Source organism: Cebus imitator, unplaced genomic scaffold (assembly GCF_001604975.1).
Source record: "Cebus imitator isolate Cc_AM_T3 unplaced genomic scaffold, Cebus_imitator-1.0 Scaffold277, whole genome shotgun sequence".
NCBI classification, from domain to species: domain Eukaryota; kingdom Metazoa; phylum Chordata; class Mammalia; order Primates; family Cebidae; genus Cebus; species Cebus imitator.
The window spans coordinates 2,252,711-2,269,577 of NW_016107592.1; the positions used below are offsets into that span (position 1 = coordinate 2,252,711).

The window sequence follows — 16,867 nt, forward strand, 5'->3', positions numbered from 1 at the left end:
AAAAAAAAAAAAAAAAGGGCCAGGAGGCTTGGCATCAGAAGACAACACTTATCTGGTTCCTGTGTATCAAGAGACCTAATATCAAGACACAGAACCAAGGTTCATAAATAAATCACTAAAATCACAATGCCCAAAGTTAGTTTCACTCAGGATCAAACGGCTAATGAGAATTCCCCTTTGGGCTCCAAGAACAGACAGGTTGTGACCACCAGAGAAGAACAGACATATAGTTCCAGAATGGGTGCAGAGGGAGTAGATGAATTCAGTCCTACAAAGCAGCAGTATTATAAGAAAATGGACTAGCTAAGGGAAAAGCCAGAAGTAAACAATCATAGGCAATAGTTGCCTGTGACTGTGGATGTCAGATATAGAGAGTCAAAACTGTATGGTAGAGAAGGACAGACTTTGGAATCAATTAGAATTAGATTTAAATCCAAGCTTTATCTACTTGTATTATATTGAGCAAGTTATTCAACCCCTCTAAGTCTCATTTTCTCCACGTCTATTAATGTTACTAAGACCTGCTTCACAAAGCTGTTATAAAGACTAAGACAGACAGTTAGGTAAAAGTATAGAAAACCTAGCTGGGCTTAATAACTACTGATTGCTTTGCTAAGCAGTTTGAATTTTAACCCAAAGCTATATGAAGCCCCTAGACACTTGTGAACAGGTATGTGATATGATAAATGTGTCTGACGTTTTAGAAAATACTGGATTAGAAATTGGGTACAATGTCCAGGCATGGTGGCCCACCCCTGTAATCCCAGCACTATGGGAGGCCAAGGCGGGTGGATCATTTGAGGTCAGGATTTTGAGAACAGCCTGGGCAACACGGTGAAACCCCGTCTCTACTAAAAATACAAAAATTAGCTAGGTGTGGTGGCTCACACCTGTAGTCCCAGCTACTCAGGAGGCTGAGGAAAGAGAATCGCTTGAGCCTGGGAGGTAGAGGCTGCAGTGAGCCAAGATCACATCACACTGCACTCCAGCCTGGGTGACAGAGCAAGACTTTGCCTCAAAAAATAAAAATAAAAAATGAAATTAGGCATAACAGTTAAGAACATAAACTTTGGAATCAGACCAATGTATCTGAATCCCAGTTCCACTCCTAATTAGCTTTGATGACATTAAAGGATCATTTAACATTTCCAAGCCTGTTTGATCACCTGTTAAATGGAAACAAACTATTATTCCATAGGGTTATCGTACAGCATTAAACAGAATATGTTTCCACTCACTTAGATTTAGAAAATATATACATATATGTGAAGTGCTTAGCACAGTTCATGGCACATAAGAAGTTCACTGGAATAGTAATTATAATACTATTAAATGGTAGTCAAGGATACTAGTTCAGGATAGAAGTAAAAAAAATATATGAAGGCTGGCAGTGAGAATGAATAGGAGGAATATTATGAAGGAAGGTCAACAGCATTAGTCCTCAAATGTAGTCTCCAGACTATCAGCGAAGGCTAGGAACTTGTCAGAATTGTAAATTTGTGGCCCACATCCAAGACTCACTGAATCAGAAACTCTATGGGTAGAGCCCTTAAAACTGTTTTAACAAGCCCTCCAGGCGATCTTGATGTACGCTAGCACTTGAGAATCACTGGTCTAAAAAATCAGTCTCCAACATGAACCAACTACTTAAATAGGCACTGAGGGTCTTCTATTATGAGAAGAAAAATCTGTAGATGCTTGTGTACTCCACCCTGCAGTTGCGATCCTTGCCCCCAAGTCTACCCCATTTAGCAAAGCTCCCTAAAAAGTGACACACCTCTCAGTGCCAATAGCTTAGAAAAGGTCATAGCACCTAGCTTTCTGACCTTGACGTGAAGGTTTTCTCCACCTGCTGTGGGCCCTACCTGGGGTAGCTGGCCTTCGGGGACCCCATCCCGGTAGAAGATGATGCGGGTAGGCTTGAAGCGGGTGGACTTGTAGAATTGGATGAGGAGCTCACGCACCATGTAGGACAAGTCTTCAATAATCTCTTGCCGTGGTCGCTGCACCCGCACAGTAGCACAGTATCGGCTGGGGTGGGCATCCATACTGCCTACCACCTGACAGAGAGAAAGGATTAGCCCCTAGAACCTTCACCCTCACTATCAGGCTATGGGTTTGCGGAAAGGGTTCTTAGCAAGAAAACTGCAACTGAATGAGTAGGGCTTGGGATTCAATGAGCCCTGGTTTCAACCTCTATTCTATCATACAAGCAGAAGTTACTCAATCTATCTGATCTTTTCCCTCTTCTCAGATGGCGATAAGAACACCTGCTTGCAGTGCTACTGTGGTACATATTACGTGCCTTACACAGGACCTAGCCCACAGTAGGTACTTGATAAATTGATTTCCCTCCCCTTTGCAGAGGAGCATGTGAAGGTTTAGCACTACTAGATCAAACAATGACCTTATCCAGTCCCAAGTTTATCCTTTTTCCCATTCAAATGCTAAGCTATCCAGGAATCATGACCATAGTAAGAGTGTTCTTGTGGTTGATGGAAGTAACACCATTTACAAAGGGGACGGTGACCAAAGCCTAGGAGGGATGGCCACAAGGAAAACAAAGATAAGAATATTATAGGGTTTCCCAGTACTTACTGAGGTTAAGACCAGTGTGCCTACAGAAATGTGAGAGTTAAGGAAATATAAGTGGGAAGGAAGGTCTGATCCCTAGCAATTTGGAAGCCCCTAAGAGACAAGGAGTACAAAAGTCAGGAGAGAGATAGGAGAAACAGCTAATCTACTACACAGATCGGGGTGAGGGTGGGCAGAGGAAAGGATATTTCCCAGCAACTAAGTAACTCCCTTTAAAGGGATTTCAGAGAAGATATAGTCCCTCCCCTACATCCCAAAAGCAGGCATGGAGAAAGAGGGAAATTCAAAATGCAAAGCAAGAGTGATGCAGAATGAGCCAAGTCTCTGGCTACCCTCTCAATGCTCTCCCTGAAAAAAGACACCATACAGAGCTGCCTTTACGAAGGTATCAAGGGAGTGGGTAAGGGGAATAGCGAGCTAAATGGAGAAGGTCTTATGAAGGGTCAAGAGCCAGAGCTGAGGGAAGGAAATCATGGGCAGTTTTGAGGACTCAGAATGAAGAGGAGAACCTTATAAGGCAACTAGATAATGTCACTCACTGCTGTGATAGAAGGCTTTTTCCCATCCCCTGCTGGGGGATGTGTAACATCTGCTCCCAGGAATATCACTGGCTGTTGAAAAACGGCAGAGCTGAGCAAGGAAGAGAAAACAAAATGGTGAGGAGTTGGGTCTTCTCTGGCTGGCACCATCCAATACCCACTCTGTTCTTCTCCCACTTGTGTCTGATTTACTCTGCCTGGCCAGGGTCCTGTCTCTTCATCAATCCCCAGCATGGTACCTTGACAAGGGCAAAGTGGACAACAGAGTTCATACCGCTGGTGTGGGACTAGGATGTTGTTAATGCCACCAAGTTTGACATTGATCTTGAGGCAGAGGTTGGACAGAGTCTGAGGTGAGGTCTTGACCACGTTCTTCACCTGCACACACTGGGTAGCCATTCCCAAGAGCGTATCTCCAACACGTTTCACCTCAGCTAGGGGTGGGGAGAGAAATGATTAGTGCAGTCAACAAATATTTACTGAATGCCTACTAGATGCCAGGCAGTATACGAGGTAGTAGGGAACACGATGACAGGAAACACATAAGGTCCCTACTCTCATAGTGCTTACTAAATATAACTAATTTTAAAAATCGTGAAAATTACAACACTGATAAATGCTACAACAGAAAACTTCATGGAACAATGACAACATAAAATAGGAAGTAAAAATCTAGTTAGGAAAGGATTCTCGAGTAGGTAATGATTAAAATGAAATCTAAGGACAGCAAAGGACATAGAGGAGACAGGGAGTTTGAGAGAGAGCATTCCAAGTAGAGGGAACAATACGCAAAAATGCACCCTGCTAGAAGATAGCTGTGTTTGAGAAATGGAAAGGCCATAGCAGCTAAAAAGAAGAGCAAGCGGAGCATGTTGAAAGAGAAAGAATGTGGTCATTAGGCTGACCTACCAGAGATAAGGGTAACTGAGATTAAGAAGACAGGTGAGTTGTTGAGATGAAGAGAAACTAATGGATTCCACAGATATTTAAGAGACTCAAATTATACACTACATGTGTGAGTAAGGGAAAAGAGAAATTTTAAGGATAAGTTTTAAGTTTCCAGCTTTTGCAATAAAAATCGGCTGGCCAGGCACAGTGGCTCACACCTGTAATCCCAGCACTTTGGGAGGCCAAGGCCGGTGGATCACGAGGTCAGGAGTTCGAGACCAGCCTGGTCAACATGGTGAAACCCTGTCTCCACTAAAAATACAAAAATTAGCCAGGCATGATGGTGCACATCTGTAATCTCAGCTACTCGGGAGGCTGAGGCAGGAGAGTCGCTTGAACCTGAGAGAGAGAGGCTGCAGTGAGCCGAGATCACAACACTGCACTCTAGCCTGGGTGACAGAGCAAGACTCTGTCTTGGATAAATAAATAAGTAAAAATAGATACAGAGCAAGACTCCGTCTAGGAAAAATAAATAAATAAAAATAGGCCATAAATTATTTGTGAGACATTTTGAGTCTGAAGTAGTTTTTTTGTCATCTCAGTAAGGATATCAACTAAGCAAATGGGTCTTGTGGTTTGAAATGGAGTGCGGTCTGAAATGGAGATGCAAATTTGTGTGATATTTAGGTACAGATAGTAATTGAAGGGATGCTCTTGAGATCACCAAGGAAGATAAAACAGTAAAAAGAGAAAACAACCTAGATCTGAATCTTGAGGAACTCCCAATTTTGGCAGAACAAGAAGATGATCAGCAAAGTACAAATAATCCAGAAAGCTAGAAGGAAGACCAAGATAGTGTTGTATCACGAATGCCAAGGGAAGAAAGAGAATGTTTCAAGAAAAAGCAGGTAGTCAACAAAATGAAATGTGTCAAAGAGATGAAGTAAAATTAGGACCAGAAAGGTCCTCTGGAATTAGTGATATTAAGGTTAAAAAAAAATTTAGCGTATGGAGGCAAAAATTGTTTGGTGATTTAAGGTCCCAGAAAGAAAATGCAGGGCTGACGAAGAATTTGGTATGCTTTCAGTGGAAGAGATTTGAGCATGTTTAAAATGATCATGTCTACTTCCAAGAGAGATGGAATAGTGGCAAGCCAGTTCTCCAGACAACGTTCAGAAAAACCAGATAAAATACAAAAATCACCTTTTTAAGGGGGTAAAATTCCAGAGAGGGAGAAAAAAAAATCTCAGAGGTGAACTATCTTCTACAGTTGCTTTTACCTTGGGTACATTTGTTGAATCTAGGTGTGGGTAGAAAGCTAAGAGTCTAAGCTCTGCACTACCGCCACAGAAAAGAAAAGCAACAATTTTTGCTCCATTTAGAGATAGATTAGTTCTAAATATGAAAGTTTTTTTCTTTTAATCATTCAAAAAACTTAAAATAATACCTTCATGACCCTGGGATTCTTAAACAGGACATAGAACTACTAGGTAAAATATTAATAAATTGGCTACATTAAAATTTATAGGTTCTATTCAACAAAAGTCAGCATTAAGCAAGCAAAAAGGCAACTTACAGAGCAGAAAAGGTAGGTGTAATACACATAGAAAAAGATACTAGGCTGGGTGCAGTGGTTCACACCTATAATCCTAGCACTTTGGGAGGCTGAGGTGGACGGATTGCCTGAGCTCAGGAGTTCGAGACCAGCCTGGGCTATGTGGTGAAACCCCATCTCTACTAAAATACAAAAAATTAGCCAGGCATAGTGGCATGCGCCTGGAGTCCCAGCTACTCAGGAGGCTGAGGCAGAAGAACTGCTTGAACCCAGGAGGCAGAGGCTGCAGTGAGCCGAGATAGTGCCACTGCACTCCAGCCTGGGTGACAGAGCGAGACTCCATCTCCAAAAAAAAAAAAAAAGATACTAAACTTTATTAGTCATCAGGGAACTCAAATTAAATGCACAATGCAATAATATGACTAAAAACCCAGAAGAATGACTAGGATAAAAAAGGCCAGGCGTGGTAGCTCACACCTATAGTCCCAGCACTTTGGGAGACCAAGGTGGGCAGATCACCTGAGGTCAGGAGTTTGAGACCAGCCTGGCCAACATGGTGAAATCCTGTCTCTACTAAAACTACAAAAATTAGCTGAGCGTGGTGGTGCATGCCTGTACTCCCAGCTACTCAGGAGTCTGAGGCAGGAAAATCACTTGAACCCAGGAGGCAGAGGTTGCAGTGAGCTGAGATGGCATCATTGCACTCCAGCCTGGGCAACAAAATGAGACTCTGTCTCAAAAAAGAAAAGAAAAAAAGAAAAAGACAATACCAAGTTTGGTAAAGACATGAACTATCTAGAACTCCTATACACAGCTGGTAAAAGTATAAATTGGCATACTTAAAATCCACTACTAGACATACTCCCAACAAAAATGGTTATATATGTTCAAAGGACACATTGAACAGTATTCACCGAAACATTATTTTTATTTTTATTTTTTTAAGACAGGGTTTCACCATGTTGGTCAGGCTGGTCTTGAACTCCCGACCTCAGGTGATCCGCCCGCCTTGGCCTCCAAAGTGCTTAGATTATAGGCATGAGCCACCACGCCCAGCCGTAGAAACATTGTTTTTAATAGTGAAAAACTGGAAACAATCCAAATACAGTAATCCATTAATAGAATGGATAAATAGAAATTACGGTATATTAATCTGATGGAAAAACTATAACAAACCACAACTTAATGTTGCATGAAAGAAGCCAGACACACACAAAAATTATACACTGTATGATTCTATTTATATAAAGTTTAAAAACAGGCAAAACTAACCTATGGTATTAGAAGCCAGAACAGTGGTTACCATTGGTAGGAGGTTGTAATGACTGGGTAAGGTTCTGCTACTTGAACTGGGTGCTGGTTATGCTGTTGTGACACTTTATGAAATACCACCAAGCTGAACATGTAAGATATCTATCTATCTATCTATCTATCTATCTATCTATCTATCTATCTATCTGAGTCAATAAAAAGTTTACATTAAGAAAGCCCAATAATATCAACTTAGTGGAGAGGAAGCAATTAAATATACTAAAGACAAGATAGGGATAGTACCAGATCAGAGCGGGGCAAATGTGACACTGTCCTTCTATACTCTCAGGGCAACCAAATGCCAATGGGACCTTGCTTTGATCATCACAAGGAGGAGGCCATTTCACCCAACCCCCCAGGAGGGATGGTGAAGAGTCTTCAGAAGAATCTGACTACTGCTCTTTCCTGCTGGCTTAGTTCCTAGGCAAATGACTCCATTGTCTAGGAACTAAGCCAGCAGAAAAAGGGCAGCAGTCAGATTGTCCGGGTGGTATAATCAAGGAACTGCATGTAAATGAAAGAAACTCAAAGTCCCTATAAAATACTTGAGGCTAGAGAGCAGTATAATATAATTGAGCCCAGGAAAGGGAAAATTCTGATTAAGTACTGTCTTTCCCAAGCATGCTGTACCATTCCCAAGCCAAAACACTGGATTTTCCCTTTAATGGAGGGAAATCAGAAACATGAATACTCACTCAAAGAAGTTCTCCTAAAAAGCATCCTTATCATCCATACAAGGGCCCAAGAAAGACAAGCACTGAAGATCAAACAACTTCTCTCCATAAGTTAATTACTGAGTATTATATCACTGAAAGGCACTAACTTAGGTATGCATACACAGAGGAAAGATTTCAGAGCAGAATCAGATCCATTCCGCAACAAAGTATCAAGCAAGGTAGTAACTGATCAGTAGCCTGATAAACTAGAGGTATCCAGAAAAAGAAAAGTTCACTCTCCAGGTGGAATGCCAATAATAAAAAAGAAGTAGTGTTTAAATTGGGTATTAAAGGATGGAGAGAATTTTAAAGGCCATGTGGGGCACAAGAAGAGGACGCAAATAATCCAGGCAAAGGCGAATGACGTGAACAAAACCAGAGATTGAAAAGCACAGACAAGAAATGAGTACTCAGAGTGTCAGCTACATGCCAGGCACTGTGCTAGATTCTGCTTTTTAAATAATTAATTCATGATGCTCAGAAAGGTTAGGTAATGTGTCCAAGCCAGTTGACCGGTATAGCCAGGATTAAATTCAAACTCAGTTATATTCTACAATTCGAGAACCAGCAATCATTCCAGCATGAGTGGCAAGTGAACAGCGCAAATAAAGCTGTAAACGTTAAACTAAGATCAGGTCCGCGAAAACCCTTTATGCAGTAATAGGCACCAATGAAGAGTTTTTTGGTAGTACAGTCACAAGAAGTCTTACCTGGAACCCATTCAAGAAAGTCTTGAGGTAGGGCATGGTGGCTCATGCCTGTAATCCCAGCACTCTGGGAGGCCAAGGCAGGTGGACCACTTGAGGTCAGGAGTTTGAGACCAGCGTGGCCAACATGGCGAAATCACATCTCTGTTAAAAATACAAAAACTAACCAGGCATGGTAGTGCACACCTGTAATCCCAGCTACTTTTAAGGCTGAGGCATGAGAATCACTTGAATCCAGGAGGGAAAGGTTGCGGTGAGCTGAGACTGCACCACTGCACTCCAGCTTGGGCAACAAAAGGAAGGTCAGAACTCAGCTGAGAAGTGTGGCTCAAGAGCAGGGCATATCATCTTGAGAAAAAATATGAAGAAAAACAACGAAGGTGAAGCAAAGACAAACTGTCTCCAAAGTTTGAATAAAGGTGCTCTGAAGCAACTGTGATGTCAAATACAGTAGCAATAAAAACAAGGGTTTATAGAGAGGAAAAACTACTGAAGAGATGGTCCAACAAAACAATTTCTAAGAGCAGAGACTGTATCTGTTTTATTCACCAATATATCCAGATCTTGCAAAGTGTTCCATATATAATACGTGATCACTAAAGTGTTGAAGAAGAAAGGGAGAGAGGCCAAAGGGACAGAAAGAAGTTGCAGAGGGTTCAAGGGCTGAATCAATATATTTTTTTTTTTGAGACGGAGTTTCGCTCTTGTTACCCAGTCTGGAGTGCAATGGTGCAATCTTGGCTCGCCACAACCTCCGCCTCCTGGGTTCAAGCAATTCTCCTGCCTCAGCCTCCCGAGTAGCTGGGACTATAGGCACACACTACCATACCCAGCTAATTTTTATATTTTTAGTAGAGACGGGGTTTCACCATGTTGACCAGGATGGTCTTGATCTCTTGACCGCATGATCCACCCGCCTCGGCCTCCCAAAGTGCTGGGATTATAGGCGTCAGCCACCGCGCCCGGCCTGAATCAAGATTTTAATGACATATAATAATAATAGGTGATGATTGAAGCAACCAAAATGAATGAGAATTTTAATAAAATGTAAAGACAGAATGAGAAGGCAGACAACAGGAACTTGTAGAACATCATGGATTCCTGGTAATGACAAAAATAAATAAGGAGAGATAGAAGAAAGCATCCAGAAGTCAAGAGGACAACTAAGAAAAGTCATTGGCAACCCTGTGCAGAGGAGATTTAAGAGAAAGGCAGACAGAAGGCAAGATGGATGAAAGAGGCTAAGGAATAAGTGGCTGGTGAGGTATAGGGCATAGAAAATATAGAGAACTCATTCAAAAAGTTTTTTTGTTTTGTTTTGAGACAAGGTCTCGCTACGTCACCCAGGCTGGAGTGCAGTGGCACAATAGCAGCTCACTGCAGCCTCAACCTCTTGGGCTCAAGAGATCCTCTAGCCTCAGACTCCCAAATAGCTGAGACCACAGGTGTACAACGTGACTAGCTAACTTTATTATTATTATTATTATTATTATTATTATTATTATTTTATTATTATTTGAGATGGAGTTTCACTCTTGTTGCCCGGGCTGGAGTGCAATAGCGCAATCTCAGCTCACTGCTACCTTCACCTCCCAGGTTCAAGCAATTCTCCTGCCTCAGCCTCCCAAGTAGCTGGGATTACAGGCAGGCACTACCATGCCTGGCTAATTTTGTATTTTTAGTAGAGATGGGGTTTCTCCATATTGGTCAGGCTGGTCTCAAACTCCTGACCTCAGGTGATCCGCCTGCCTCAGCCTCCCAAAGTGCTGGGATTACAGGCATGAGCTACCATGCCTGGCCACTAACTTTATTTTTTTTTTGCAGAGATGAGGTCCTGCTTTGTTGCCCAGACTGGCCTCGAATTCCTGGGCACAAATGATCCTCCTACCTTGGCCTTCCAAAGTGCTAGGATTACAAGTGTGAACCACTGTACCAGGCCTCAAAAGGTTTAATGAAGGAAATATGAAGACAAAAGCTAAAAGAGATGGCAAGATTGTGGTAATGTGGATTAGGGTGGGGTATCTGAATATATTTGAGGGTTGAAAAATATGAAGTCCCAAAGGTAGCAGGATGGATTGGGAATAAGAGCACAGAGGAGTTCAGCAAGGCAAGAGAAACTCTTATTCCTTTGAAGCAGAAGAGATAAGAAAGGGAAAATGGCATAAAAGAAAAGTGCTGTGCCAGAAATTTACAGAGTCATTCTTATTCTAAAAAATGAGAGGAAAAGAGGAGAGACAGCAATCCTCTCAAAAGCTCCAAGTAATTACCAGGCAACAAGACACTACCACCCACCACATATTCTGCTTGGTTGTGCTGCACAATGTCCAGATTAACAACACCCTCCTAAGGATAGGAATCTGGACCAACCCATCTCTGTACCTGGCCAAGCTTAGCCTGCCAAAAGACCAGCACACAAAGGACCCCAGTAATTGCTGCTGGGAAGGAGTGTGTACAGGTAATTAGGATCTGGGATGACTCAATGGCTCATACATGCTGGTATTTCTCCTATAAGAGGAGCGCTGACATTAAGGAACAGCTCTGGTCAAAGCCAAGAATCTAGACTGAGTCCTTCCCAGGAGACCCCAGGGAGCTACCCTGAGAAGAGTCCTATCATCATTATCACTGTCCCAAGAGAACTGTACCATACACTGGCGTCTTCCCTGGCAGGATGACGATAATGAGCTGCAGCCCTGAGTAGGTGTTCTTGAGATGCCGGAACATAGGCTCCACGCTGTCTGCCCCCTGTGCATATTTGCAGAAACAAGGCTGACCCTGGATAGGCATCCCCGCATCCTTGGAAATCTTCCGCAGCTGGTCTGTGAAGTTCCTGTAGCACAAGCACGGTCACAAAGGAGGCAGTGAATCTCACTTGAATTCTTCCAACAAAAATCCATCCAGCTTAGGTGCTTAGCACTATGAGAGGCACTGAGAGATTGGCTTTTCGGGTTTTTTTCTTGAGACAGGTGCTCTGTCATCCAGGATGGAGTACAATGGCACAATCTGGGCTCACTCAAGCCTCAAGCTGCTAGGCTAAAGCAATTATCCCATCTCAGCCTCCTGAGTAGACAGGACTACAGGCATGCCACCATGCCTAGCTAACTTTTTTCTTTTTTTGGTAGAGATGGGATCTTACTGTGTTGCCCAGGCTGGTCTCAAGCTCTTGGACTCAAGTGATACTCCCACCTCAGCTTCCCAAAGTAGAGCGATTACAGGCATGAGTCACCGCACCCAGCTAACACTGAGATTCTAACATGAATGACACACAATAATAGCTAATGTAAAAAATAAATTTATAGTTGACTAAGTTAAGAGAGCACTTGCTAAGTGTTCCATGGTACAAGCAAGGAGATGAGAAAGCCTAGAAAGCAAACCTATGGGAATTCTCAGGGTTCCCACCTTGCCCCACTCAAGCAGCTGATTCCTGTGCTCCATTATATGTCCAAAGAAATAGGCAGATGCCCATATGTAAGGCCTTTCTGCTCAAAACAAGTGAGGTTCCAACACTGATGGGAGCACAGGATATGCTCAGTAAAAATGAGTTCCCTCATTCTTAACTGGTTCTTTGAAACCTAAGAGCCAATTATTAAGCTTCCTTCCTTTGGCTTTAGAGCTTTACCCTGGAAAGGAAGACAAAGTTGGAAGAGAGGATGGATATACATGCAATAGAGTAAAAATATCAAGCTACATAAAGATACTCAAAAACTGAGATAGGCAGCAGAAAATTTCATTTGTGATAGTCTTCCATTTAAATTTAAAAACAATAATGTACAAGAAGAGAACAGAAGTAACTGTTTAGGAGATATTATACAGCATATAAATAGCGATAGTTTTGTGAGAAGTATTTTTTTCACATATTTAGTAAAAACACACACGAAAAGTAAATACAGTCTGATGCTGTTATGCAAAATTTTAGATCATTTATATATAGGTATATAAAATATATAAATTGAATAAGATGGTTACAATAATTCATAATAGTGGCTTCATCAGAAGGGAGGAACGGAGCTGACAAAGTGGCTCACACCTATAATCTCAGCATTTTGGGAGGCCAAGGCGGGTGGATCACTTGAGGCCAGGAGTTTGAGACCATCCTGGCCAACCTGGTGAAACCCTGTCTCTACTAAAAATACAAAAAAAAACCCTAGCCAGGTATGATGCACATGCCTGTAATCCCAGCTACTTAGGAGGCTGAGGCAGGAGAATCGTGTGAACCAGGGGGCAGAAGCTGCAGTGAGCCGAGATTGCATCACTGCACTCCAGCCTGGGTGACAAAGCGAGACTATGTCTCAAAAAAAAAAAAAAAGAAGACGGTAGGAATGGGACTAGGGTGGACATGAAGGAACATCGAATTTATCTGTAATATTTACATTTAAAAAAGAATAAGGTAAATATGACAAAACTGGATGGATACATGTTAATCTCTACATTTATTATCTTAAAAAAAATTTTCAGGTTGTGGCTCACGCCTGTAATCCCAGTACTTTGGGAGGTTGAGGCAGGTGGATCACCTAAGGTCAAGAGTTCGAGACCACGCTGACCAACATGGAGAAACCCTGTCTCTACTAAAAATACAAAAAAATTAGCTGGGCGTGGTGATGCATGCCTGTAATCCCAGCCACTCAGGAGGCTGAGGCAGGAGAATCGCTTGAACCTGGGAGGCAGAGGTTGCAGTGAGCCGAGATCATGCCATTGTACTCCAGCCTGGGCAACAAGGGTGAAACTCCATCTCAAAAAAAAAATTTAAAAATGAATGTTAGAATAAAAAAACATGACCTAACAACTATTTCATGTAAATAAGAGCTAGGGCTTTGACCATTAACAGTATTTTTTCCATTTCTCTGCCTTCCATACAATTGCAATTTAGCTACAAAAAAGCCAGTATATTATTAGATTTCAGGAATAGTGGGTCTCAACTTCAAGGAAAGTGGTATTTCCAATCTTCTCTTTACGACCAGATTACACTTGGAATACTGTGTCCAGTTCTGGGGGTCACAAAGTATTGTGAGATGGATGAAGAAGGTCCTAAAATCCTATCCTAAAGGTGACATAGCTAAAGTAATAGGGCCTCTTTGGCCAGAAAAACTTGAGGGTTGCATCTAGGACTCTCTCATCCATCATCCCCCAACTATTAGTTTGTTGAACCCCACAGCACCTTCATGTTTTTCACCCTACCTTCTCAGTGGAAAGGATGCCTTCTTGGTGCTCTGGATCCCATCACTACTTGGCTTTATTTACCTTCCAGTTTCTCTGAGTTATATCTTCAATCTCTGCTTACCATGTACATTCTCCCTGGACAATCTCAGCCACTGCCATAGATGACCTGGAAATCTTTACCTTTAGCCCAGTCAGAACCACAGATTTAACTGGCTACTACTGACCCAGAGGCACAAGCCACATTCTTACTACCCCTTCCAACTAGGTGTCACTGGGAGAAGAGAATGCCTGATAAACTCTTCCAAGTTTGAGGTTCTGCGTTTATTGGTGCCCATGCCCTTAAAATGGCCAAAACAATAGATTATCCCAAAAGAAATGGAAAAGGGAAAGACATGGGAAAAAGACAGGATTGCACAGAGAGTAGAACTACCAATGAAGTGACTATGGCACAAGGGCAAAAAACTGGGAGCCTTTCCAATATTGCCAAGCAGCCTAGCTTAAATGGGGGCTAAAGAACTCAGGAAAGGAGACAAGAACCCATTTACAAGAAGCTACGATTATGATGGTGTTTGTGTATCTGTGAGGGGTAAGGGAAGAAGAGCAAGGGCAGGGCCCATAGTCCACATATCCATCAGAAGCTGCTAGAACTTTTTTTTTTTTTTGAGATGGAGTCTTGCTCTGTGGCCCAGGCTGGAGTGCAGTGGTGCGATCTCGGCTCACTGCAACCTCCGTCTCCAGGGTTCAAGCGATTCTCCTGCCTCAGCCTTCTGAGTAGCTGGGACTACAGGTGTGCACCACTACGCCTGGCTAAGTTTTGTATTTTTAGTAGAGACGGGGTTTCACCATATTGGCCAGGCTGGTCTCAAACTCCTGATCTTGTGATCCACCTGCCTCAGTCTCCCAAAGTGCTGGGATTATAGGAGTAAGCCACTTCGCCTGGCCTAGAGGTTTGTTTGTTTGTTTGTTTGTTTTTTAAAGAGGTAGGATCTGTATTGCCCAGTCAACTCCTGGGCTAAGGCGAGATCCCGCCTCAGCCTCCTGAGTAGCCAGGACTACAGGCACACACCACCGCACCCCAGCCAAAAACGAATTCTCATTATGACTCTAAGGCAAGCTGAATTCATCATGGCATACTTCCCCATTACTCTTGTCACTAGCCAAAATGTTCAGCTCCATCAACTCTTCCTCATCCCTAGAGTGTACTGACCCCACTCCAGATCCAGAGAGTATGAGAAGCAACCACTTCAAAAGATGGCAGGAACCAGCTAACAGTATGCTGTATGTAGAAAACAACTAACTGTTGAGTTTTGTAGCATTTTAAACCTATCTCAGCAAAACTTAAAAAAAAAAAAGACTCCAGGGGAGGGGTTGTTGACTTCTCAAGTCATTACTCTGTGGTTTCCTTAAACCATTTGGTTATAATGCTTTCCTCACTGGTGCCATCTACTCCCAACCCCTCAGCTAGGTGGCGCAGAGGCCCTGACAACCAGCCGAACAAGCTGCTCTATTTTGTTTCCAATCAGGTACACAAGTTTTGAAGCTCAGATCTGATTTGCTTCCAACTCTGACACTTTCCTGATGATGTTAAGCAAACTTTGGACAAGTTACTTAACCTCTTTTGAGCCTCAGTCTCCTGAAAATGGACATATCGCCACCTACTCACTGTAAAGATGACATGAGAGGATATCAGTTAGGTACTTAAGTACAATAGTGGCATAAACATTATAGTCATCACTACTACTATTTATTACCAATAATAATTATAACAATAAAATAATTCAGGCCTCTGTTAGGAGATTCATGCCCTAAAATCATCATCTCTGACATAGATATGGCTCCTTATTAATTTCCCCTGACCACAGATGGATAGAAAAGGAATTGGTCGAAGTTTGAGCCAGAAAGCACAATGCAGGCAGAGTCAAGACAGAAAGAACACACTACTGATCATTATCAGCCCCTGTGGACTATGGGAAGGCAGGCAGCTCCAGGGTCCTTCCCATCCCTCCACCCCCTACACCATACCCTCCTTACTTGAGCACCTCTTCTCGACACTGTTTTTGGGGTGCGAAGCAGGCGATGGCCCAGACTTTGATCTCAATCCCATTGTAGAACTGTTTCCCCCGCATGTCCCAGACACCCTGATTGGGTGTGGCAATGGCCCGGTTCTAGGGATAGGCAGAGGGGGGCGTCCAGGTGAGCCTCAGTAGAGTCAGGTGGGTAGGGGAGCAAAAGCCCCTGGCTATACAACCCAACCACCCCAATATTCCCCAAGATGTTGTCTGGCCCTGACCCTGCTCACCCGGCCGCCGTACTGCAAGATGGGCGCCGGCAGCACTCGCCCCGTCACCTCCGTCATGTCATCCTTCACTTTGATCCCAAATTCCTGGATGTAGGGATCTAAGTTGTAGCTGGCATTCTTCATCTGCAGGACAAAAAAGAGCAATCTCAGGAGAACAGGGGCTTGGCAACACTGCTCACCCTCTGGGTCCCAAGGAAAGAACGCTAAAAAGAAGCTGGGGTTGGCAAAGAATAGTCCTAAAAAGAGGTGGAAAGTAAAAGATGAGGAAGTGAGAGGGAATAACACAGGAAAGTAATTCAGGAGATAGAAAGGGATAGAAAGCAAAGTAGCTATAGGGTCAAGAAGCAAGAGCAGCCTTATAGAGTCCTAGGCAACAAATCTAGACTTGGGTTCTCCTAAAGGAAGGTCCTGCTGGGGCATTAAAACATTTATGCTACCAACAGCCCCAATGACTGAGCAAATGAGTAGGCCCACTGACCAGGCGACTGATCTCCTCCTGTCTGTCTGGAGCGGATCTAGCTGTGGCCTTTATCATGGTCGAGGTCTGGTTGTCAGTCAGCTTTTTAATACAGCGCTGCCCAGCCACAATGTTACAGACCTGAGGAAAAGAGTAGGACAGGTAGCTCTGGCTTGAGTACAGTCCACCCTGTACCCAGAGCCCCACAGTAAGGAAAGATACTTTGGCTATCTTTTTGCAGAAGGGAACTGCAAAATCCCTTATGCCTGCATGTATTCTCCTCTTGAGTTTCATTTGATAGTTAAATTAGAAAATATTCATGCGTAATATAAAAAGCAATTCAAGCTGGGTGTGGTGGCTCATGCCTGTAATCCCAGCACTTTAGGAGGCCAAGGTGGGCGGATCCCTTGAGGTCAGGAGTTCAAGATCAGCCTGGCCAACCCAGTCTCTACTAAAAATACAAAAATTAGCTGAGCATGGTGGCGTGCACCTGTAATCCCAGCTACTTGGGAGGCTGAGGCATGAGAATTGCTTGAACCCAGCAGGTGGAGGTTGCTGTAAGCCCAGCTCACACCACTGCACCCAAGCCTGGGTGACACCATGAGACTCTGTCTCAAAAAAAAAAAAAATGGATTATAGAATTCCA

General features: G+C 43.1%; 1 protein-coding gene across 4 annotated transcripts in view; it reads right to left on the bottom strand.

Moving 5' to 3' along the window:
- The window catches only part of AGO1 (argonaute RISC component 1), a 42,021-nt gene that overhangs the window by 7,229 nt on the left and 17,925 nt on the right, over positions 1 to 16,867 (bottom strand). For 3 of the 4 annotated variants that reach the window (XM_017501084.1, XM_037728704.1, XM_037728705.1), the window contains 7 exons: positions 16,243 to 16,362; positions 15,756 to 15,887; positions 15,497 to 15,630; positions 10,954 to 11,138; positions 3,409 to 3,568; positions 3,135 to 3,225; positions 1,866 to 2,060 (listed from right to left, as the gene is read on the bottom strand). In XM_017501084.1, coding sequence (XP_017356573.1) covers positions 1,866 to 2,060; positions 3,135 to 3,225; positions 3,409 to 3,568; positions 10,954 to 11,138; positions 15,497 to 15,630; positions 15,756 to 15,887; positions 16,243 to 16,362 — 1,017 coding nt within the window. The remainder of the gene's footprint in view (positions 1 to 1,865; positions 2,061 to 3,134; positions 3,226 to 3,408; positions 3,569 to 10,953; positions 11,139 to 15,496; positions 15,631 to 15,755; positions 15,888 to 16,242; positions 16,363 to 16,867) is intronic. The other variant, XM_017501085.1, reaches the window with a different exon arrangement.